The sequence below is a fragment of the Periophthalmus magnuspinnatus genome, chromosome 7 (genome assembly GCF_009829125.3).
Source record: "Periophthalmus magnuspinnatus isolate fPerMag1 chromosome 7, fPerMag1.2.pri, whole genome shotgun sequence".
NCBI lineage: Eukaryota > Metazoa > Chordata > Actinopteri > Gobiiformes > Gobiidae > Periophthalmus > Periophthalmus magnuspinnatus.
The window spans coordinates 17596911-17621283 of NC_047132.1; the positions used below are offsets into that span (position 1 = coordinate 17596911).

A 24373-nucleotide genomic window follows, 5' to 3' on the forward strand; every position below is an offset into this window, starting at 1 on the left:
GCTTCAAGTTTGACATCTTGAGACTTGTTAAACATGACAAAATTGATTTCTGACCATTGAATGATATAGAAAAATCACATTTGTTATTTTAAAAAGTGGTAAAATTGACATGTGATCTCTGAATTTGAAAATACATAAGATAAACTTCTTGTGTTTTTAAATACAGTTGATGTCACAGCTGTATTCATCAGTCTCTTTGTACAGTGGGACAAAGGAATTAGGTAATAATTGAATTGTTTTTTTAAACATACACTTGAAAGGAGGGGACATTTTCTCACTTTCATTCCAGCACTAATGATGACCTCCCCATGACACATTCATCTTTTAGCAGTACAACTATTAGCAACTAAATACTAACAGACGTTTCAATATTCCCCACTTCAGAAACCAAACATAAACATTATTAAATACATAAGAATGAATGTAAAGATATAATGTGGATATAGAGCATAATGTGGGACCTTTCACTATTATTGCAGAGCAGAAATGGTGGAGTACAGTGGAGTGTCTTGAGTTTGTGCTGCAGAGTAGACCACTGCCTCAGCCCGACTGTGGAGGGCGCTGTTTCTGCTGAAGTGTGTCACCTCAGAGTACAGCACTGAGTCCACCTGCACAGATGAGGCACAAGTTTGTTCAGTTGATGCTGTATTTGTGTTGTGTGTCCTGATGGGGGCGATATAACTGTGTGTGCTCTGCTGATCTCAGCTGTGAGCAGAGGTGGGCAGAGTAGACACAAATTCTAGTGGTCCAAATTACTCAAGTAAGAGTAAAAAGTATTTGAGAGACAGTAATATTCAAGTAAGAATAACTTTAACTGATTTAACATTAAAATAATGAAATAAAACACAATCTCTGGTATTTTCAAAGGAGAGAGCACAAAAATTTGACGAACTAAATCATATTTGAAGGAGATATGCAGATTTTTGAAAAACAGAACATAATTGCTACTAAAGCCTAGAGTGATTTTAACTTACTCTTCTCTTATTGATAATAATGAGCTGTATCATCTTCCCCAAAACACTCGTGGTTTGACACGTAGCACTTTCAACTGTGGCATTAAACAGAAGACCTGTGCAGCACTTTACCAGGAAGAAGACACTGCAAATTGTTTGGAAATATGACTTCTGGGTGACTGTAACGTTTGTATTCTCTGTGATGCAGTAGCACATGAGCCCAAGACCAATATCCTCTTGGGCAACAAAGCTTACCTTACATTTCCCAGAGTTCCTCTTTTATAGTGTCTGGTCACATGACTCACCTGTGTGTGAGCTGGAGCTGAGGCCAAACTGTAAATGTCAGAACCCCAGTCAGATGTGCTCTGGACCTGTCGCTCCGGCACCTCCTCGTACTCCCTGTCCCCCTGCAACAATACACTAGGTATTATAAGGCTACTGGATATATTCTCCAACTTGTGTTTTTTTTGTGGCATAAATTAAAAATATAAAAAAATATATATATAAAAAATAATTTTATATATATATATATATATATATATATATATATATATATATATATATATATATATATATATATATATATATATATATATATATATATATATATATATATATATATATATATATATATATATATATATATATATATATATATATATATATATATATATAAACAAATCACATATGTAATACATACATTTATGTTAAACTCATTCAAAATGTCCAGTGTTTTTGTTGCTTTTTTATTTTTGCTTCCAGATAATGAGACTAGGTAAGGTTTTATTATGAATGTAATATTTACACAATAGAATTATAAGGTTTATTATATATCTACTGTTATTGTCTACACTTTTCTAGGAGTAAATCATAAGAAACTCTCTTTTACTTATCTGAATTCTTTGATTCAGGTATTTTTTGTTCAAGTTAGCTTCTATTTCCATCCAGAAAAGGAGTAAAAGGAGACACTGGTAGAACATATGGCACATGAATTCAGCTGGTTACACAAAGTGTAATTAGTTTCTATTCTGTTATTAAATCTTTTTAGTTGTGGTTGGATATATACACTGAAACCAGAAGTTTACATACACTATATAAAAAGTCACATACATTTTTTTTTCTCTCACTGTCTGTCATGAAATCAGCCTTAACTTTTCCTGTTTCAGGTCAAATAGAATTACCAAAATTATTTCCATTTGCTAAATGTCAGAATAATGGGAGATGGATTTTTTATTTACAATTTTTCATTACTTTCTTCAAAGTCAGATGTTTACATTAATTTCATTAGTATTTGGCACCATTGCCTTTAAACTGTATGACTTGGGTCCTGAGAGACATGGTGTAACTGAGCCAAGTTTGTAGGCCACCTTGCTCACACATTTCTTTGTCAATAGGACTGAGATCAGGGCTTTGTGATGGCCACTCCAAAACACTGACTTTGTTATTCTTAAGCCACTTTGTAACCAGTTTGGTAGTATGCTTCAGGTCATTGTCCATTTGGAAAACCCATTTGATCTCAAGCTTTAACTTCCTGGCTGATGTCTAATGTCCTTTCCTCATGATGTCATTTATTTTGTGAAGTGACCAGTCCCTCCTGCAGCAAAACAACCCCACAACATGAAGCTGCTACCTCTGTATTTCACAGTTAGGACTGTTTATGTTTCTTTTGATATAATGGCTTCTTTTTGGTAGAGTGGCCTTTCAGCCCATGTTGTTTTGTTTTTTTTAAATTGTCTAAAATTGTCAAAATAAAAAACTTCTCTCATTATTCTGATAATCACCAAAAATTCTGGTTTCATGTCAGACAGTGAAAAGCGTATGTGTCTTTTTATATATTGTGTATGTAACTTCTGGTTTCAACTGTACCTCCACGCTGTCTCTCTGCTGCTCTGTTATTTCATAAAATAAAAATGTCTATTTGACCATGAATGCTCTTATTGATCACATCTGAAAATATGTTGTTTCAAATGTTCTTTTTCTTTTCAGAGCATTTAAAAACATAACAGCTCCCAGGATAATGTCATTTCAATGTACTAATACTGGGCCAGTGTGAAGTGAACGAGGACCAGTTGACCGTGCATTGTTCACTTCACATATTATAAGTATGAAGTTGTCAGGAAATGCCCTTTAGTTCATTTAAAGCTCAAATACACAAGTGTGACCACAGCTTCTGAGACTGCAATTCAGATCTCACCTCTGGAACTTCCCCAAACTCTCTGTTCACTGGACACTCTGCACAAATAGATAACAAATACTCATCATAAGGACTAAACAGCATTGGTACATTTGCATTAATACTTTACCTTTGGGCTGGTTTTCTTTCTTTTTGCAGTAAAATAATACAAGAGCGACTGAGAAGAGCAGCACAATCACCACAAGGCTCACTCCAATGTACAGCAGAGAACCTGGGGAGATTAGGTTAAAGGTCCTATGTTACACTAAACTCACTCAGCCAGGGCTCTAGTGACGAAGTACAGAGTTTAACACACAGTGGAGCACTTCCTGTTTCTTTTAGGATACCTGTTTGTGAAGAGCCATGTACAACCTCAGACTGTTGTTCATGTTCAGGTCTGATGGTGGCGCCACAGTCTGGATCTGGACTAGGACTTGGACCAGGATTAGGACCAGGACTATGTGTGGGTCTGACAGCAGTTGTGGTTTGGATCACAGGAGGGACACGAGGAGTAGTAGATTTCACTGGTGAACGAGCTGAACAAATGCAGATATCAGAACATCAGCAGTATGTTATATTTATCTTTGTACTTTCACTTCTCAGAATGTTCAGTGAGTCTCTTTAGCTGACCTCATATTCACGTTAAACTGAATTAGTGTGTGGTTTGCAATTACAGTGACATTTCTATAAAGATACTACATGATATGAAGTAACTACTATGGGGCATTCCTTCCTTCAATAACGATTGCACTCTTGCTCTTCCGAGTTAAATGCAAACAGGAACAAACATTAAGTTAAAGGCACAGTGTGTAACTTTCTGGTGGTGGCATGTCACCTGCATGATTCTTTGGAAATAAGAACTTAAACCATATTATATAAATGTTATGTCATGGTAGAGTGAAAGAAATAATTTCCATGTAAAACGAGCAAGAGGAAGAAAATGCAACTGTGGACCTACCTTTAGTGACTTCAATCTTAAATTCACTGGTGCCATCAATAGGCCACCAGGTCTCAGACAAAAACCTTTCCAACTTGCACAGATATTGTCCTGAGTCAGAGAGCTGCACATTCTTGATTCCCACTGTCACTATGTAGGTCTCTTCATCATATTGAATACTGTATCTGTCCTTCTCAGCTCTGTTTCCTGAGGTCTCCACCAAAATGTTTCTTTCGTCATCACAGTCGTTTTTACAGAAGAGTTTTTTGCTTCCAGACAGTTTAAACTGACATTTTACTTCTATGTCTTGTCCCTCAGTGATGGGATGAACACGAATGTCTCCAAAGACGACACCAGGAAGTCCTTCACTCAGCACTGTGCAACATTTTAGAAAAGTCACAAATTTAGTCCAGATCCATGTGTCTATGTATTTACTACATTAATAATAGAAATAATTGAAAATACAAAGTTTACTCACAGATAAGATGGATTAGAATTATATTATATCTCATGTTTGAGTTCTCATAAACTGATCTACCGGTACTTCTTTCAGGAACTTTTTAAATTCTTCTTAAAATATTTCTCTCTTTTGTTCTTCTTTTTTGCATCGTTTTAACCTACCTTTAGTGACTTCAATCTTAAATTCATTGGTGCTATCAATAGGCCACCAGGTCTCAGATGAAAACCTTTCCAACTTGCACAGATATTGTCCTGAGTCAGAGAGCTGCACATTCTTGATTCCCACTGTCACTATGTTGGTCTTTTTATCATATTCAATTCTGTATCTGTCCTTCTCAGCTCTGTTTCCTGAAGTCTCCACCAAAATGTTTCTTTCATCATCACAGTCGTTTTTACAGAAGAGTTTTTTGCTTCCAGACCTTGTAAACTGACATTTTACTTCTATGTCTTGTCCCTCAGTGACACGAATGTCTCCAAAGACGACACCAGGAAGTCCTTCACTCAGCACTGTGCAACATTTTAGAAAAGTCACAAATTTAGTCAAATCCAAATCTATGTATTTACTACATTTATAATAAAATGACAAAGTTTACTCACAGATAAGATGGATTAGAATTATATTATATCTCATGTTTGTGTTTGTATAAGCCGAGCCACTTCTTTAAGGAACTTCTGTCTCTCTTTGTTTTTTTACAAATATAGTTTTAACCACAGACTGTTTCAGAAGAACTTACACCCTCACTCCGACGGACTTGTGAATATTACATCCTGTGTGGTTTTGTTTCATTATTATTTACACCACTTATTTAAACATAAAAAGAATTACCATCCAAACATGCTTTTAAGCCAGATGCCCTTACCTGACCTGTGGTCTTTTTCTGATAGGAGACATTTAGTGTATTTCTGTACCATGTGGTCAGTGACAGTGTGACAGGAGCAGTATTGATACATTTGATTACTCCAAATGTCACTGTGAAACATTTCAACCAAAACACAAACAAAACAAAAATCTCATTTTGATTTATGTTATAATGTTGTTTCCTCATCACAAACAGACCTGGAGCCGTGTTTTGTTTCATTCACACATGTTTAACACACAAACCCTGCATCTTTAGTTCTTCTCTCAAACTGAAAACACTCTGTTCCACCTCGTGATGTCATGTGGTAAAACAAGAAGTGCTCCACTGTGTTTTTAAACTCCAGACACCTTTACCTTTGGATAAGTTCAGCCCTGGAACTGCCAATTTCTACTGAACTAAAGATAAATGTAACTGTTAACTTGAAAACTACCACTTCATGACATCACAAGGTGGAACAAAGTATTTTAAGCTCTGGAGATGTGGACAGACTAATAATAAAGGACACTCAAACATGTGTGAATGAAACAAAACAGACAATATTTTTGAGGAGATGAAAAGATTTTCACATGACTTAAACCTCTCCAGAGTCAATTTTGCGTAATATTGGACCTTTGGTCTGAAAGGTTAAGAACAAAAACACAAATGAATCAAGAGTGACACTGTGCGGGAGTTTCCTTAACCTTTCAGACCAAGTGCTTCTCCTCAGACACATCTGTCGCCCAGTCAGGTGTGCAGAGTCTACACAGAAACAAGTGATATAAATAAAGTCTACTCAACAGAAAGAGGGAAAAGCCACATAACAGAATCAATGTGCATCAGGTTATTAAAGGTGTAAAAGAGTAAGTCACTTAGGACAACACTTATTTTCCCTAACGAGTCCTAGAGTTGTAAAGAGAGGCAGGACACTCTGGATGTCTGAGGCAGCACAAGTTTATTTACCATCAGTCCTGGACTCGGGGACTTGAAAACTCAACACTGCACATTAGTATCGACCATTCAAGTCTGACTCTGCTCCTATTTAAACCTCCTTGTGTAGAAGCAAAGAAGGATAATGAGAAATGTGGAGCATATCACTTCTGTGAGACGACTTGACCAAGGAAAGTGATCATGTTAAAGAAGGACAAACTCTGTAATAGTTGGATGACGCCACAACCACAGACAAATGTCAACAATGAACTGCAGGTGTCTTTGCTCAGACGATGAGGGGATGCAAAAGTCCACAATAGTAATCCGAGTCTTAAATCTCTGTTTGTGCATGTGGTGGAGCCCCCTGCTGGGAGTACTGCAGAGTACTGTAGGTCTGGTTTGGGTCAATGGATTTCAAGTCCAAGCTCTGGTAAATGCAGTCTCCAGAAGCAACAATCTGAAGAATATACAAGAAATTATGAATGATGTATTTTTTATGACAAACAACAGCTTCACGTGTGTGTGTGTCAGTGAGTGTGTGTGTGTGTGTGTGTGTGTGGGGGGGGGGGGGGGGGGGTGTACATTTAGAGACACTTCACCTGAACATGTTGTTGTTGTGCATGTGGTGGAGCCCCCTGTTGGACAGACAGAGTACTGTAGGTCTGGTTTGGGTCCATGGAGTCCAAGTCCAGGCTCTGGTAAATGCAGTGTCCAGAAGCAACAATCTGAAGAATCAAAAAGAAATGTTAAATTACATTTTTATGACATTTAAACACAAGATACACCTGTGTCAGTGAGAATTAGATCTCACCTGTTGAACTCCTGTGTTTACATGAGGTTCTGGAAGAAAAAGCATCACATTTTAGTTTAATATGCAAAGGTAACTGAATATTTGTGATTCACCTTGAGGCCTGTTGACTCTTTTCTTGCAGTAAAACACAACCAGAGGTGCAGAGACGAGGAGCAAAACCCCACCTACAGCCAGAGCCACAAACAGAGAACCTGGAGAGAGGTACAGTTATTTAACAAGAGAAAATCACTTCAAAACTCAACATAAGACCCAGATTATGTTAAGATGAAAAAAATAATCATTTGTTGTTCATTTTATGTCACCTGTTGTGTCCAGTGTGGGTGGAGCTGTGGTCTGTTCATGTCCAGGTGTGAACAACAATACAATAGGTAAAGACATTATAATGATACTGGACATATTCTACAACTTTATTTTTATTTGGTGTAAATTATAAATCCATACAATATAACAAACAATATATGCAATGCATTTTTAAGAAATAGCAATTGAAAAACAGACATGATCCATTAATGTTAAATGTAACATAAAAACAGAGGGGGATTATATCTTTGTAGAAAAAAATGGAGAGAAAAAAAAGTAATGCCAATTTGTGCCTATTCTTTCTCTGAGCACTATTCAGTCAACAGAATGCAGTGTAGTGAGGATTTAACCATCAGCCCTTTTGGCACACATCTCTACATTACATGATTCAAACTAAAGCTGTTCATTGTTGTTTCTTTTAGGATACCTGTTTGTGAAGAGCCATGTACAACCTCAGACTGTTGTTCATGTTCAGGTCTGATGGTGGTGCCACAGTCTGGATCTGGACTAGGACTTGGACCAGGATTAGGACCAGGACTATGTGTGGGTCTGACAGCAGTTGTGGTTTGGATCACAGGAGGGACACGAGGAGTAGTAGATTTCACTGGTGAACGAGCTGAACAAATGCAGATATCAGAACATCAGCAGTATGTTATATTTATCTTTGTACTTTCACTTCTCAGAATGTTCAGTGAGTCTCTTTAGCTGACCTCATATTCACGTTAAACTGAATTAGTGTAGAGTTTACAATTACAGTGACATAAAGGTGCTATATGATATAAAATAACAAGAACGATTGCACTCTTACTTGCTCTTCCGAGTTAAATGCAAACAGGGACAAACATTAAGTTAAAGGCACAGTGTGTAACTTTCTGGTGGTGGCATGTCACCTGCATGATTCTTTGGAAATAAGAACTTAAACCATATTATATAAATGTTATGTCATGGTAGAGTGAAAGAAATAATTTCCATGTAAAACGAGCAAGAGGAAGAAAATGCAACTGTGGACCTACCTTTAGTGACTTCAATCTTAAATTCATTGGTGCCATCAAAAAGCCACCAGGTCTCAAACCAAAACCTTTCCAACTTGCACAGATATTGTCCTGAGTCAGAGAGCTGCACATTCTTGATTCCCACTGTCACTATGTAGGTCTCTTCATCATATTGAATACTGTATCTGTGTTTCTCAGCTCTGTTTCCTGAGGTCTCCACCAAAATGTTTCTTTCTTCATCACAGTCGTTTTTACAGAAGAGTTTTTTGCTTCCAGACCTTGTAAACTGACATTTTACTTCTATGTCTTGTCCCTCAGTGATGAAGACGACACCAGGAAGTCCTTCACTCAGCACTGTGCAACATTTTAGAAAAGTCACAAATTTAGTCAAATCCAAATCTATGTGTTTACTACATTTATAATAAAATAACTGAAAATACAAAGTTTACTCACAGAGAAGATGGATTAGAATTATATTATATCTCATGTTTGTATTCGTATAAACTGAACCACTTCTTTAAGGAACTTATTTTTTAAAACTCTCTTTTGTTCTTCTTTTTTGCATAGTTTTAACCACAAACTCAGAAGAGTGTTTAACCACCCTCACTCTGACTTGTGAATATTACATCCTGTGTGTTTTTGTTTCATTATTATTTACATCACTTATTCAAACATAAAAAGTATTACCATCCAAACATGCTTTTAAGCCAGACACCTTCACTAGAATTGTTTGGATAATTTCAGCTCTGTAAATGCTGATCTCTACTGAACTAAAGGTATAAGGAGCTGTTAACTTGAAAACTACCACTTCATGACATCACAAGGAGGAACAAAGTGTTTCGAGCTTTGGAGACGTAGACAGACTAATAATAAAATGATACTCAAACAAAACAGTGAATTAAAAAAACAGACAATATTTTTGAGGATGTAACAACATTCTAACGTCACTTAAAGCTCTTGGGAGTCAATTTTGCGTAATATTGGATGGGGGGGGGGTGGGGGTGTGTGTGTGTGTGTGTAACTAAATGACATGTTTATATTGAGGGATTGTTGGTTTAACTTCTAACTTCAAATGAACTTGAATGAACGTCTATTATTAGTTAGAATATTTATTTCAAACCTGCATGTATAATTCACATAATAACATAACATTACAGACACAAACACACATATGTATGGTTTGAAAAGAGGATGAAGGGGAAGAATAACTCTGTTTATACTGAGTGCGTTGTGTGTATACTGAGTGTGTTCTGTGTATACTGAGTGTGTTATGTGTATACTGAGTGTGTTGTGTGTATACTGAGTGTGTTGTGTGTATACTGAGTGTGTAGTGTGTATACTGAGTGCGTAGTGTGTATACTGAGTGCGTTGTGTGTATACTGAGTGTGTTCTGTGTATACTGAGTGTGTAGTGTGTATACTGAGTGCGTAGTGTGTATACTGAGTGTGTAGTGTGTATACTGAGTGCGTAGTGTGTATACTGAGTGCGTTGTGTGTATACTGAGTGTGTTCTGTGTATACTGAGTGCGTTGTGTGTATACTGAGTGTGTTGTGTGTATACTGAGTGTGTAGTGTGTATACTGAGTGCGTAGTGTGTATACTGAGTGCGTTGTGTGTATACTGAGTGTGTTCTGTGTATACTGAGTGTGTAGTGTGTATACTGAGTGCGTAGTGTGTATACTGAGTGCGTTGTGTGTATACTGAGTGCGTAGTGTGTATACTGAGTGCGTTGTGTGTATACTGAGTGTGTTGTGTGTATACTGAGTGTGTTCTGTGTATACTGAGTGTGTAGTGTGTATACTGAGTGCGTAGTGTGTATACTGAGTGCGTTGTGTGTATACTGAGTGCGTAGTGTGTATACTGAGTGCGTTGTGTGTATACTGAGTGTGTTGTGTGTATACTGAGTGTGTAGTGTGTATACTGAGTGTGTTCTGTGTATACTGAGTGTGTAGTGTGTATACTGAGTGCGTAGTGTGTATACTGAGTGTGTTGTGTGTATACTGAGTGCGTAGTGTGTATACTGAGTGCGTTGTGTGTATACTGAGTGTGTTATGTGTATACTGAGTGAGTTGTGTGTATACTGAGTGCGTAGTGTGTATACTGAGTGCGTTGTGTGTATACTGAGTGCGTTGTGTGTATACTGAGTGTGTTATGTGTATACTGAGTGTGTTATGTGTATACTGAGTGTGTAGTGTGTATACTGAGTGTGTAGTGTGTATACTGAGTGCGTTGTGTGTATACTGAGTGCGTTGTGTGTATACTGAGTGCATTGTGTGTATACTGAGTGTGTTCTGTGTATACTGAGTGTGTTGTGTGTATACTGAGTGTGTTATGTGTATACTGAGTGCGTTGTGTGTATACTGAGTGCGTTGTGTGTATACTGAGTGTGTTGTGTGTATACTGAGTGTGTGTTGGCTTTTGTACGATTGTTGCTGTTCTTTTCTCTGTCCTGTAAACTGTTTTACATCAACCTGCTGAGGGACTCAAACGGAAATTAACCCCGTTGACCCCAATTTTTTACATATTTACATGTTTAAAACTTCATTAAGATCTGCTGTCCCTTTACATATAAGTAAAATAAGAAATAAAAAAAAATCCTGTGTTTACATGAGGTTCTGGAAGAAAAAGTATCACATTTTATGATTATTGTTGTTCTTAGTTGAATATTCAAAGGTAATTGAATATTTGTGATTCACCTTGAGGCCTGTTGACTCTTTTTTTGCAGTAAAACACAACCAGAGGTGCAGAGACGAGGAACAAAACCCCACCTACAGCCAGAGCCACAAACAGAGAACCTGGAGAGAGCTACAGTTATTTTACAAGAGAAAAGATCCAGATTATGTTAAGCTGAAAACATGTATTGTTCATTTTCTGGCACATGTTGTCTCCAGTGTGGGTGGAGCTGTGGTTCTTCAGGTGTGATCGTAGAAACAGCATCTGCAGATAAACCAGGTCCAGGGCTGTGTGTGGGTCTCACAGCAGTTCTTTGGATCACAGGAGGGACATGAGATGTAGTTTGTTTCACTGGTAAATGAGTTGAACAGAAACACTCATCAGGCCTTTAGCAGAATGTGTTATTTATCCATTAGATTACATTACATTACCATTAGACAAAGACATTCTTTCCATCTTGCACTGATATTGTCCCAAGTCATAGAGCTGCACATTCTTGATTCCCACTGTCATTACATTGGTCTTTTTTATCATATTGAATACTGTATCTGTCCTTCTCAGCTGTTTCCTCTAGTCTCCACCAAAATGTTTCTTTTTTTATCAGTCATTTTTACAGAAGAGTTTTTTACTTCCGTCATTACATTGGTCTTTTTTTTTTTTTTATCATATTGAATACTGTATCTGTCCTTCTCAGCTCTGTTTCCTCTAGTCTCCACCAAAATGTTTCTTTTTTTTTATCAGTTTTTTACTTCCAGACCTTGTAAACTGACATTTTACTTCTATGTGTTGTCCCTCAGTGATGGGATGAGCGTGAATGTCTCCAAAAACGACACCAGGAAGTCCTTCACTCAGCACTGTGCAACATTTTTGAAAAGTCACAAATTTCACAGATTTCATTTCTTATGATTAATTTAGTCCAGTTTCAAACCACTATTTTTGTTTCATTATGACTGAGACTAAAGCTGCACTATGAAACTTTTCTGGATACATCTGCTTGTCTCCATGTAGGTGTTACAGCCTTTCCCTGGAATGTTCCATAGTATAAATGTAAACTTTTCTATCTCCATGGAGACAGCCAAGTTACAAGTCAGATCTGTGCAGAGGCAAGCCCAGTAACAGGATGGATGTTGTTCCATGTATTTCATGTGTAATTCTAAACAGGCAGATATGTTTAATGCCAAACTTCATCATCATTTTAATGCATGATGTATTTGGCCTTTAGACTCAGAGTTAATATAACCTTTGTGCCGTCACAGGTGGAGCAGGAGAAGTTTTGATGATTCATGAATTTTAAAAAAATGAATACCTCAAATTCATTTATTTCACACCAGGGATCAGCCAATAAGACTCAGTGCTTATTTTAGAGAGAGCTAACATACATGACCATTCACACAGACAGTGGCTCCCTCTTTTCTGCATCACTCGAGGAGAAACAAAAACTAAAACACAACTCTGCCCACTCCAGTCCATCTTTCCCACAATCAGGGAATAACTTAGCTCCATAAAATGCTTCTTTATAAACGAAAAATATATATTTATAGAACTGTACACTGTATCTATACAGCATAAGTGCATTTCATTGAGATCGAGATATTGTAGAGTTCACTCTTGGGATTTGTCATGGAAGATAAGAGAGGCTCAGATCAGACCCTTCATTGCACAGTGGAGTGGAGCCCCCTGCTGGACAGACAGGGTGTTGTAGGAGAGGTTTGGGTCAAGGGTCCAGGTTCGATGTTCTGGTAGATTCAGTCTTCAGCAGCAATAATCTGAGGAAAAAAACAAGAAATAATAGATGTTGACATCACCTGTGCATGTGTGTGACTTCTACACATGTCTGTGAACATTTATAGATGTTTCACTGTCACATTTATGCCTTGTGTCAGGTCACATGACTCACCTGTGTGTGATCTGGGGCTGAGGCCAAACTGTAAATGTCAGATGTGCTCTGGACCTGTTGCTCCAGGAACTCCTCGTACTCCCTGTCCCCCTGCAACAATAAAGGACATGTCTCAGTCAATAATGAAGCTGGCTGTACTTGACACTCATCTCCCCTGGACGTTCCTTCACAGTATATATTCATATTTTCACAGCTGTACAGTTGTAGTAGTAGTAGTCTTTGTATCAGGGCCTGAGCGTGAGACTTTCAGTAGTAATTCTAAATAAATTATCCAATCTCTAGTTATTAAATAAAACACATTTGAATACAAAATCATGTTGCTCCTCCTTTTGCTGAACAGGACCATGGCAGTGACCACTCAGGGCCACTCTGTGAAGGTTCAACCAATGCACACATTGCATCAGTTTGAAGCGAGGACCATGCAACCAAAATCAAACAGGTGTAAACAGGAGCTTGCCTGGAATGTGTTGTATCATGCATTTTACAATGACAGTTCACTTTCTGTATCATGTATTATATATTCTTACTGTTGGCTAGTCTGTCCACAGCGCTGAGAACTTGACTGTGTTCTGATTGTGTCCTTTCTGGATTATAATTCTGATTTCTACAGAATATGGAAGTCATGACCAAAGTACAATGTTGATTTTGTGGGCACAGCTTTTTCCAGTGAAATCTGTCAGACCCGCCCTCGCTCTGAGCTCAGATTTAAGGCTCAGCTTTGGGTCCCAATCCTCAGTTTCTGCGCCAGTGTCCAACCAGCGTCAAACCAGCATCTCAGTGCCACAGGACAGCACCAGCCTCCAGGTGAGACCAGAGAAATGAGTTTGATAAAGATGGAAAAGCTTCACAGAATGTACACTCACTCTGACCTGTGTTTGTGTAGAATCATGAGCTGCAACTTCATCAGCACCAACCAGGAGCTGCGCACTGGAGAGTACATCAAGAGTGTCAACAATGAGTACTACGCCATACTGCAGGTCAGTACTACAGTCAGAACTACAGACAGTACTACATTCAGATCCAGAGTCCCTGACCCTGTCTTCCCTGCCCCTCCTCCTCAGAATGACAGTAATCTGGTGGTGTACAGGCGTGGTCATGGGGCAGTGTGGGCCACAGGGACAGTGGACTCCTCTGCAGTACGCCTGGTGCTGCAGTCTGATGGGAACCTGGTCATGTTTGACTCGGACAAGAGAGTGGTTTGGCAAAGCGACACTACTGCGGAGCCCCCCTCCTCCAGGATGAGACTGACCATCACCAACCAGGGCTCTCTGCTCCTGGACAATGACGGAGACGCCATCTGGAGCTCCGCCTGCTCGGCCAAAGACAAGACAAAGTAAAGTTTGCTCTGATGACATGGGCCTTGTCTGAAGTGTTTAAATAACACAACAAACACTTTTTAAACAGCACTGCTTTGCACTGTGTTAAATGAAAGAAAGATAAGATGTGTTAAATGCCATATTGTGGAACATTTCAGGAAAAAGCAATAACATCTCCAAGGAGACATTCTCTAGAAAGAACCAAGCCACAACAGTGGTATATATGATAAAGATATTTATTGATGATATGGACAAATGTGGTGGCTGGGTCAGTCTCAGGCGTTAGTCCACCTCATCTCTCCTCTGAAGATGGTGAGGTCTTCTTCAGTAAAACTAAATGGTAACACTACAGAGCCCATAAAGTCCCCCTTTTTATATATATCTTCTGCACACAAGATCTTGTTTTACATGCTTCGAGTTTGACATCTTGGGACTTGTTAAACATGACAAAATGCAGGGAAAATTGATTTCTGACCATTCAATGATATAGAAAAAAGACATTTGTTATTTTAAAAAAGTGGTAAAATTGACATGTGATGTCTGAAATTGAAAATACATAAGATAAACTTCTTGTGTTTTTAAATACAGTTGATGTCACAGCTGTATTCATCAGTCTCTTTGTACAGTGGGACAAAGGAATTAGGTAATAATTTAATTGTTTTTTTAAACATACACTTGAAAGGAGGGGACATTTTCTCACTTTCATTACAGCACTAATGATGACCTCCCCATGACACATTCATCTTTTAGTAGTACGACTATTAGCAACTAAATACAGACAATTCAATATTCCTCACATCATAAACCGTTATGATAAACCGTTAAACCCCACATCATAAACGTTATTAAATACATAAGGATGAAAGTAAAGATATAATGTGGATATAAAGCATAATGTGGGACCTTTCACTATTATTGCAGAGCAGAAATGGTGGAGTACAGTGGAGTGTCTTGAGTTTGTGCTGCAGAGTAGACCACTGCCTCAGCCTGACTGTGGAGGGCGCTGTTTCTGCTGGAGTGTGTCACCTCAAAGTACAGCGTCCACCTGCACAGATGAGGCACAGGTTTGTTCAGTTGATGCTGTATTTGTGTTGTGTGTCCTGATGGGGGCGATATAACTGTGTGTGCTCTGCTGATCTCAGCTGTGAGCAGAGGTGGGCAGAATAGACACAAATTCTAGTGGTCCAAATTACTCAAGTAAGAGTAAAAAGTATTTGAGAGACAGTAATATTCAAGTAAGAATAACTGATTTAACATTAAAATAATGAAATAAAACACAATCTCTGGTATTTTCAAAGGAGATAGCACAAAAATTTGAAAAACTAAATCATATTTGAAGGAGATATGCAGATTTTTGAAAAACAGAACGTAATTGCTGCTAAAGCCTAGAGTGACTTTAACTTACCGTACTCTTCTCTTATTGATAATAATGAGCTGTATCATCTTCCCCAAAACACTCATGGTTTGACACGTAGCACTTTCAACTGTGGCATTAAACAGAAGACCTGTGCAGCCCTTTACCAGGAAGAAGACACTGCAAATTGTTTGGAAATATGACTTCTGGGTGACTGTAACGTTTGTATTCTCTGTGATGCAGTAGCACATGAGCCCAAGACCAATGTTCTCTTGGGCAACAAAGCTTACCTTACATTTCCCAGAGTTCCTCTTTTATAGTGTCTGGTCACATGACTCACCTGTGTGTGAGCTGGAGCTGAGGCCAAACTGTAAACGTCAGAACCCCAGTCAGATGTGCTCTGGACCTGTCGCTCCGGCACCTCCTCGTACTCCCTGTCCCCCTGCAACAATACACTAGGTATTATAAGGCTACTGGATATATTCTCCAACTTTTTGGCATAAATTAAAAATAAAAAAATAATTATATATATATATAACAAACCACATATGCAATACATACATTTATGTTAAACTCATTCAAAATGTCCAGTGTTTTTGCTTCCAGATAATGAGACTAGGTAAGGTTTTATTATGAATGTAATACTGGTAGAACATATGGCACATGAATTCAGCTGGTTACACAAAGTGTAATTAGTTTCTATTCTGTTATTAAATCTTTTTAGTTGTGGTTGGATATATACACTGAAACCAGAAGTTTACATACACTATATAAAAAGTCACATACATTTTTTTTTCTCTCACTGTCTGTCATGAAATCAGCCTTAACTTTTCCTCTTTTAGGTCAAATAGAATCACCAAAATTATTTCCATTTGCTAAATGTCAGAATAATGGGAGATGGATTTTTATTTACAATTTTTCATTACTTTCTTCAAAGTCAGATGTTTACATTAATTTCATTAGTATTTGGCACCATTGCCTTTAAACTGTATGACTTGGGTCCTGAGAGAAATGGTGTAACTGATCCAAGTTTGTAGGCCACCTTGCTCACACATTTCTTTGTCAATAGGACTGAGATCAGGGCTTTGTGATGGCCACTCCAAAACACTGACTTTGTTATTCTTAAGCCACTTTGTAACCAGTTTGGTAGTATGCTTCAGGTCATTGTCCATTTGGAAAACCCATTTGATCCCAAGCTTTAACTTCCTGGCTGATGTCTAATGTCCTTTCCTCATGATGTCATTTATTTTGTGAAGTGACCAGTCCCTCCTGCAGCAAAACAACCCCACAACATGAAGCTGCTACCTCTGTATTTCACAGTTAGGATGGTGTTCTCAGGCCTGTAAGCGTCCACCTTGTTCCTCCAAATGTAACTCATTATGGCCAAACAGTAAAATGTTTCTCCAGATCCACAAAGAGAAGGCATTCGACCGTGTCCCTCGTGGTGCCCTTTGGGGGGTGCTCTGGGAGTATGGGGTCCGGGGCTCTTTGCTAAGGGCTGTCCGGTCCCTGTATGACCGGAGCAGGAGCTGTGTTCGCATTGCCGGCAGTAAGTCAGACCTGTTCCCGGTGCATGTTGGACTCCGCCAGGGCTGCCCTTTGTCACCGGTTCTGTTCATTATATTTATGGACAGAATTTCTAGGTGCAGCCAGGGGCCGGAGGGGGCCTGGTTTGGGAACCACAGGATTTCATCTCTGCTGTTTGCAGATGATGTTGTCCTGATGGCTTCTTCGAGCCAGGACCTGCAGCAGGCACTGGGGCGGTTTGCAGCCGAGTGTGAAGCGGCTGGGATGAGAATCAGCTCCTCCAAATCCGAGGCCATGGTTCTCGACCGGAAAAAGGTGGTTTGCTCTCTCCGGGTGGGTGGTGAGTCTCTGCCCCAAGTGGAGGAGTTCAAGTATCTCGGGGTCTTGTTCACGAGTGAGGGAAGGATGGAACGGGAGATTGACAGGCGGATCGGTGCAGCGTCTGCAGTGATGTGGTCGCTGTATCGGTCCGTTGTGGTAAAGAAGGAGCTGAGCCGGAAGGCGAAGCTCTCGATTTACCGGTCAATCTACGTTCCTACCCTCACCTATGGTCATGAGCTCTGGGTAATGACCGAAAGGACAAGATCGCGGATACAAGCGGCTGAAATGGGCTTCCTCCGCAGAGTGGCCGGGCGCACCCTTAGGGATAGGGTGAGGAGCTCGGTCACACGGGAGGAGCTCGGAGTAGAGCCGCTGCTCCTACACGTTGAGAGGAACCAGCTGAGGTGGCTCGGGCATCTGCTCAGGATGCCTCCTGGACGCCTCCCTAGGGAGGTGTTCTGGGCATGTCCCACCGGGAGGAGGCCCCGGGGAAGACCCAGGACACGCTGGAGGGACTATGTCTCTCGGCTGGCCTGGGAACGCCTTGGGGTCCCACCGGAGGAGCTGGAGGACGTGTCCGGGGTGAGGGAAGTCTGGGAGTCCCTGCTTAGACTGCTGCCCCCGCGACCCGGCCCCGGATGAGCGGAAGAAAATGGATGGATGGATGGATGGAGTAAAATGTTTGTTTCGTCAGACCACAGGACATGGCTCCAAAACTTAAGGTCTTTATCCCTATGACTAACTCTAACTACAATCTGACTGTTTATGTTTCTTTTGATATAATGGCTTCTTTTTGGCAGAGTGGCCTTTCAGCCCATGTTGTTGTTTGTTTTTTTAATTGTCTAAAATTGTCAAAATAAAAAACTTCTCTCATTATTCTGATAATCACCAAAAATTCTGGTTTCATGTCAGACAGTGAAAAGCGTATGTGTCTTTTTATATATTGTGTATGTAACTTCTGGTTTCAACTGTACCTCCACGCTGTCTCTCTGCTGCTCTGTTATTTCATAAAATAAAAATATCTATTTGACCATGAATGCTCTTATTGATCACATCTGAAAATATGTTGTGTCAAATGTTCTTTTTCTTTTCAGAGCATTTAAAAACATAACAGCTCCCAGGATAATGTCACTTCAATGTACTAATACTGGGCCAGTGTGAAGTGAACGAGGACCAGTTGACCGTGCATTGGTCACTTCACATATTATAAGTATGAAGTTGTCAGGAAATGCCCTTTAGTTCATTTAAAGCTCAAATACACAAGTGTGACCACAGCTTCTGAGACTGCAATTCAGATCTCACCTCTGGAACTTCCCCAAACTCTCTGTTCACTGGACACTCTGCACAAATAGATAACAAATACTCATCATAAGGACTAAACAGCATTGGTACATTTGCATTAATACTTTACCTTTGGGCTGGTTTTCTTTCTTTTTGCAGTAAAATAGTAAAAGAGCGACTGAGAAGAGCAGCACAATCACCACAAGGCTCACTCCAATGTACAGCAGAGAACCTGGGGAGATTAGGTTAAAGGTCCTATGTTACACTAAACTCACTCAGCCAGGGCTCTAGTGACGAAGTACAGAGTTTAACACACAGTGGAGCACTTCCTGTTTCTTTTAGGATACCTGTTTGTGAAGAGCCATGTACAACCTCAGACTGTTGTTCATGTTCAGGTCTGATGGTGGTGCCACAGTCTGGATCTGGACTAGGACTTGGACCAGGATTAGGACCAGGACTATGTGTGGGTCTGACAGCAGTTGTGGTTTGGATCACAGGAGGGACACGAGGAGTAGTAGATTTCACTGGTGAACGAGCTGAACAAATGCAGATATCAGAACATCAGCAGTATGTTATATTTATCTTTGTACTTTCACTTCTCAGAATGTTCAGTGAGTCTCTTTAGCTGACCTCATATTCACGTTAAACTGAATTAGTGTGTGGTTTGCAATTACAGTGACATTTCTATAAAGATACTACATGATATGAAGTAACTACTATGGGGCATTCCTTCCTTCAATAACGATTGCACTCTTGCTCTTCCGAGTTAAATGCAAACAGGAACAAACATTAAGTTAAAGGCACAGTGTGTAACTTTCTGGAGGTGGCATGTCACCTGCATGATTCTTTGGAAATAAGAACTTAAACCATATTATATAAATGTTATGTCATGGTAGAGTGAAAGAAATCATTCCATGTAAAACGAGCAAGAGGAAGAAAATGCAACTGTGGACCTACCTTTAGTGACTTCAATCTTAAATTCACTGGTGCCATCAATAGGCCACCAGGTCTCAGACAAAAACCTTTCCAACTTGCACAGATATTGTCCTGAGTCAGAGAGCTGCACATTCTTGATTCCCACTGTCACTATGTTGGTCTTTTTATCATATTCAATACTGTATCTGTTCTTCTCAGCTCTGTTTCCTGAAGTCTCCACCAAAATGTTTTTTTTATTACAGTCATTTTTACAGAAGAGTGTTTTACTTCCAGCCAAATTAAACCAACATTCTCCTGTGAAGTGTTTTCCCTCAGCAACTGTGTAAGTCTCTGCAAAGACGACACCAGGAAGCCCTTCACTCAGCACTGTTCAACACAGTAGAGACGTCACACATTTAGTCAAATACAAATCTATGGATTTACTACATTTATAATAAAAAATAAATAAAAAAATGTAAAGACAAAGTTTACTCACAAAGAAGATGTATTAGAATTATATCATATCTCATATTTGTGTTTGTATAAGCCGAGGCACTTCTTAAAGGAACTTCTGTCTCTCTTTGTGGTTAAAACGATATTTGTAAAAAAAACCAGACTGTTTCAGAAGAACTTACACCCTCACTCCGACTGACTGGTGACTATTACATCCTGTGTGGTTTTGTTTCATTATTATTTACACCACTTATTTAAACATAAAAAGAATTACCATCCAAACATGCTTTTAAGCCAGATGCCCTTACCTGACCTGTGGTCTTTTTCTGATAGGAGACATTTAGTGTATTTCTGTACCATGTGGTCAGTGACAGTGTGACAGGAGCAGTATTGATACATTTGATTACTCCAAATGTCACTGTGAAACATTTCAACCAAAACACAAACAAAAATCTCATTTTGATTTATGTTATAATGTTGTTTCCTCATCACAAACAGACCTGGAGCCGTGTTTTGTTTCATTCACACATGTTTAACACACAAACCCTGCATCTTTAGTTCTTCTCTCAAACTGAAAACACTCTGTTCCACCTCGTGATGTCATGTGGTAAAACAAGAAGTGCTCCACTGTGTTTTTAAACTCCAGACTCCTTTACCTTTGGATAAGTTCAGCCCTGGAACTGCCAATCTCTACTGAACTACAGATAAATGTAACTGTTAACTTGAAAACTACCACTTCATGACATCACAAGGTGGAACAAAGTATTTTTAGCTCTGTAGATGTGGACAGACTAATAATAAAGGACACTCAAACATGTGTGGTTGAAACAAAACAGACAATATTTTTGAGGAGGTGAAAAGATTTTCACATGACTTAAACCTCTCCAGAGTCAATTTTGCGTAATATTGGACCTTTGGTCTGAAAGGTTAAGAACAAAAACACAAATGAATCAAGAGTGACACTGTGCGGGAGTTTCCTTAACCTTTCAGACCAAGTGCTTCTCCTCAGACACATCTGTCGCCCAGTCAGGTGTGCAGAGTCTACACAGAAACAAGTGATATAAATAAAGTCTACTCAACAGAAAGAGGGAAAAGCCACATAACAGAATCAATGTGCATCAGGTTATTAAAGGTGTAAAAGAGAAAGTCACTTAGGGAAAATAAGTGTTGTCCTAACGAGTCCTGGAGTTGTAAAGAGAGGCAGGACACTCTGGATGTCTAAGGCAGCACAAGTTTATTTACCATCAGTCCTGGACTCGGGGACTTGAAAACTCAACACTGCACATTAGTATCGACCATTCAAGTCTGACTCTGCTTCTACACAAGGAGGTTTAAATAGGAGCTAAGAAGGATAATGAGAAATGTGGAGCATATCACTTCTGTGAGACGACTTGACCAAGGAAAGTGATCATGTTAAAGAAGGACAAACTCTGTAATAGTTGGATGACGCCACAATCACAGACAAATGTCAACAATGAGCTGCAGGTGTCTTTGCTCAGACGATGAGGGGATGCAAAAGTCCACAATAGTAATGTGAGTCTTAAAACTCTGTTTGTGCATGTGGTGGAGCCGCCTGCTGGGAGTACTGCAGAGTACTGTAGGTCTGGTTTGTGTCCATGGAGTCCAAGTCCAGGCTCTGGTAAATGCAGTGTCCAGAAGCAACAATCTGAAGAATCAAAAAATAAATGTTAAATTACATTTTTATGACACAAGATACACCTGTACATGTGTCAGTGAGATTTAGATCTCACCTGTTGAACTCCTGTGTTTACATGAGGTTCTGGAAGAAAAAGCATCACATTTTAGTTTAATATTCAAAGATAACTGAATATTTGTGATTCACCTTGAGGCCTGTTAACTCTTTTCCTGCAGTAAAACACAACCAAAGGTGCAGAGACGAGGAGCAAGACCCCACCTACAGCCAGAGCCACAAACAAAAAACCTGGAGAGAGAGGTACAGTCATCAACAGAATGCAGTGTAGTGAGGATTTAACCATCAGCCCTTTTGGCACACATCTCTACATTACATGATTCAAACTAAAGCTGTTCATTGTTGTTTCTTTTAGGATACCTGTTTGTGAAGAGCCATGTACAACCTCAGACTGTTGTTCATGTTCAGGTCTGATGGTGGTGCCACAGTCTGGATCTGGACTAGGACTTGGACCAGGATTAGGACCAGGACTATGTGTGGGTCTGACAGCAGTTGTGGTTTGGATCACAGGAGGGACACGAGGAGTAGTAGATTTCACTGGTGAACGAGCTGAACAAATGCAGATATCAGAACATCAGCAGTATGTTATATTTATCTTTGTACTTTCACTTCTCAGAATGTTCAGTGAGTCTCTTTAGCTGACCTCATATTCACGTTAAACTGAATTAGTGTAGAGTTTACAATTACAGTGTCATTTCTATAAAGGTACTATATGATATGAAGTAACTAGCTGACCTCATATTCATTTTGTAATGCAAATAGAATTAGTATATAGGCTAAATTAAACAATTAAAAATCTATTAAAAAGCTAAAGAATTGCATTATTTTTGTTTAGGGGTAAAATATAATATATCATATTAAACCAATGAATATGTAAAAGGTATTTAAATAAGGGCCTACCTTTGTTGACTTTTATCTGAAATATATTGACACCATCGGGCAACAAAGTCCTTTCCATCTTGCACTGGTATTGTCCCGAGTCAGAGAGCTGCACATTCTTGATTCCCACTGTCACTATGTTGGTCTTTTTATCATATTGAATATTGTATCTGTGTTTCTCAGCTCTGTTTCCTTTAGTCTCCACCAAAGTGTTTCTTTCTTATCACAGTCATTTTTACAGAAGAATGTTTTCCTTCCAGACAATATAAACTGACATTTTAATTCTATGTCTTGTCCCTCAGTGATGGTATAAACACGAATGTCTCCAAAGACGACACCAGGAAGTCCTTCACTCAGCACTATGCAACAATTTAGAAAAGTCACAAATTTAGTCAAATCCAAATCTATGTTTTTACTACATTTATAATAAAATAATTGAAAAGACAAAGTTTACTCACAGAGAAGATGGATTAGAATAGTATTATATCTCATATTTGCATTTGCATAAACTAAGCCACTTCTTTAAGAGACTTCTTTACTTCTTTTTAAAAACTATCTGTCAGTCTGTCTGTCTGTCTCTCTCAGGGTTTTTTTTCATATATAGTTTTCACCACAGACTGTTTCAAATGAACCCACATTCTGACCCCAACGGACTGGTGACTATTACATCCTGTGTATTTTTGTTCCATTATTATTTACTCCCAGGGCCGGCCGGCCCTAGCCTTTAGGGGGCCCTAAGCTGAATTTGCCATTGGGGCTCTCACCACTTCAGTGCCATGTATTCATATTTGACAAAATTAAGACATCATCACAACCAGTTTTAAAATTACTGAAAATTCTAGAGGCTAATAACAGCAATAGCCACAAGTATAACAGTATAAAAGCATGTAAGTAAAGGGGGTCTGTCAGAATTTTTTAAATTCTGCACTTTTTTTTTCTTGGTTTCTGGTGCATTTTAATGTGTTCCATTTGACTAAAGTCGGCTTACATTTATCAATTCTTTATGTCATAAAATGCAGAATTGGATTTAGTAGCCAAACGACGTACTTCTCTCTCGGGCCAACACAGAGACGCTGATGCATGCTTTTATCAGCAGTCGTATAGATTACTGTAATGCCCTGCTCTCTGGTCTTCCCAAAAAGGCTATTTCAGGTCTACAATTATTACAAAATTCAGCAGCACGTGTCCTGACTAAGACCAGGGGGCGGGACCACGTTACACCGGTTTTAGAATCCCTGCATTGGCTCCCTGTGTGTTTCAGGATCGATTTTAAAGTTCTTTTACTGGTTTTTAAAAGTCTTAATGGTCTTGGGCCTTCTTATCTTACAGAACTACTTTTATCCTATGAACCCTCGCGGCCCCTGCGCTCCTCCGGCAGCAGGCTCCTAGTCATCCCCAAAGTCAGGACACACACTCATGGAGAGGCCTCTTTCCAGTTTTATGGCCCCCGTCTATGGAACAGCCTGCCGGAGGACCTCAGGGCCGCAGAGAACATTCAGGTTTTTAAAAGCAGGCTCAAGACCCATTTTTTTAGCATAGCTTTTGACTAGTATTTATCACTTTAGTTTACTTCTCTATGTATTTAGGCTTATTTAGGCTGGCTAGTGTGTTTATGTTGATATCCATGTTTTACTTATGTTTTATTTACTTGTTTAG

At 39.2% G+C, this 24373-nt stretch overlaps 2 protein-coding genes across 2 annotated transcripts; one reads left to right on the top strand and one right to left on the bottom strand.

Annotated features, from left to right (window-relative positions):
* Positions 1-414: 414 nt before the first annotated feature.
* LOC117374166 (uncharacterized) lies at positions 415-20487 on the bottom strand. The gene is made up of 8 exons (XM_055223359.1): positions 20436-20487; positions 19717-20061; positions 19107-19295; positions 18890-18991; positions 18781-18818; positions 15971-16072; positions 1259-1360; positions 415-608 (listed from the first exon to the last, which is right to left on the bottom strand). Exons 1-8 carry the CDS (start codon positions 20485-20487, stop codon positions 471-473), a joined length of 1068 nt encoding a protein of 355 aa, XP_055079334.1. The 3' UTR covers positions 415-470.
* LOC117374164 (B-type lectin plumieribetin-like) lies at positions 13631-14353 on the top strand. The gene is made up of 3 exons (XM_033970345.2): positions 13631-13764; positions 13844-13937; positions 14022-14353. The coding sequence occupies exons 2-3, from the start codon at positions 13848-13850 to the stop codon at positions 14295-14297; spliced, it is 366 nt and encodes a 121-aa protein (XP_033826236.1). The 5' UTR covers positions 13631-13764; positions 13844-13847; the 3' UTR covers positions 14298-14353.
* Positions 20488-24373: the final 3886 nt, after the last annotated feature.

Excerpts from the sequence above, each read along its gene's own strand:
- LOC117374164 (XM_033970345.2), top strand. The coding sequence starts at position 13,848 with ATGAGCTGCAACTTCATCAGCACCAACCAGGAGCTGCGCACTGGAGAG. Across the intron at positions 13,938-14,021 it reads AGTACTACGCCATACTGCAG|AATGACAGTAATCTGGTGGT; the intron begins GTCAGTACTACA and ends CCTCCTCCTCAG.
- LOC117374166 (XM_055223359.1), bottom strand. The coding sequence starts at position 20,487 with ATGGTACAGAAATACACTAAATGTCTCCTATCAGAAAAAGACCACAGG. Across the intron at positions 19,296-19,716 it reads TAAGATTGAAGTCACTAAAG|CTCGTTCACCAGTGAAATCT; the intron begins GTAGGTCCACAG and ends GCATTTGTTCAG. Across the intron at positions 18,819-18,889 it reads GAAAGAAAACCAGCCCAAAG|AGTGTCCAGTGAACAGAGAG; the intron begins GTAAAGTATTAA and ends CTATTTGTGCAG.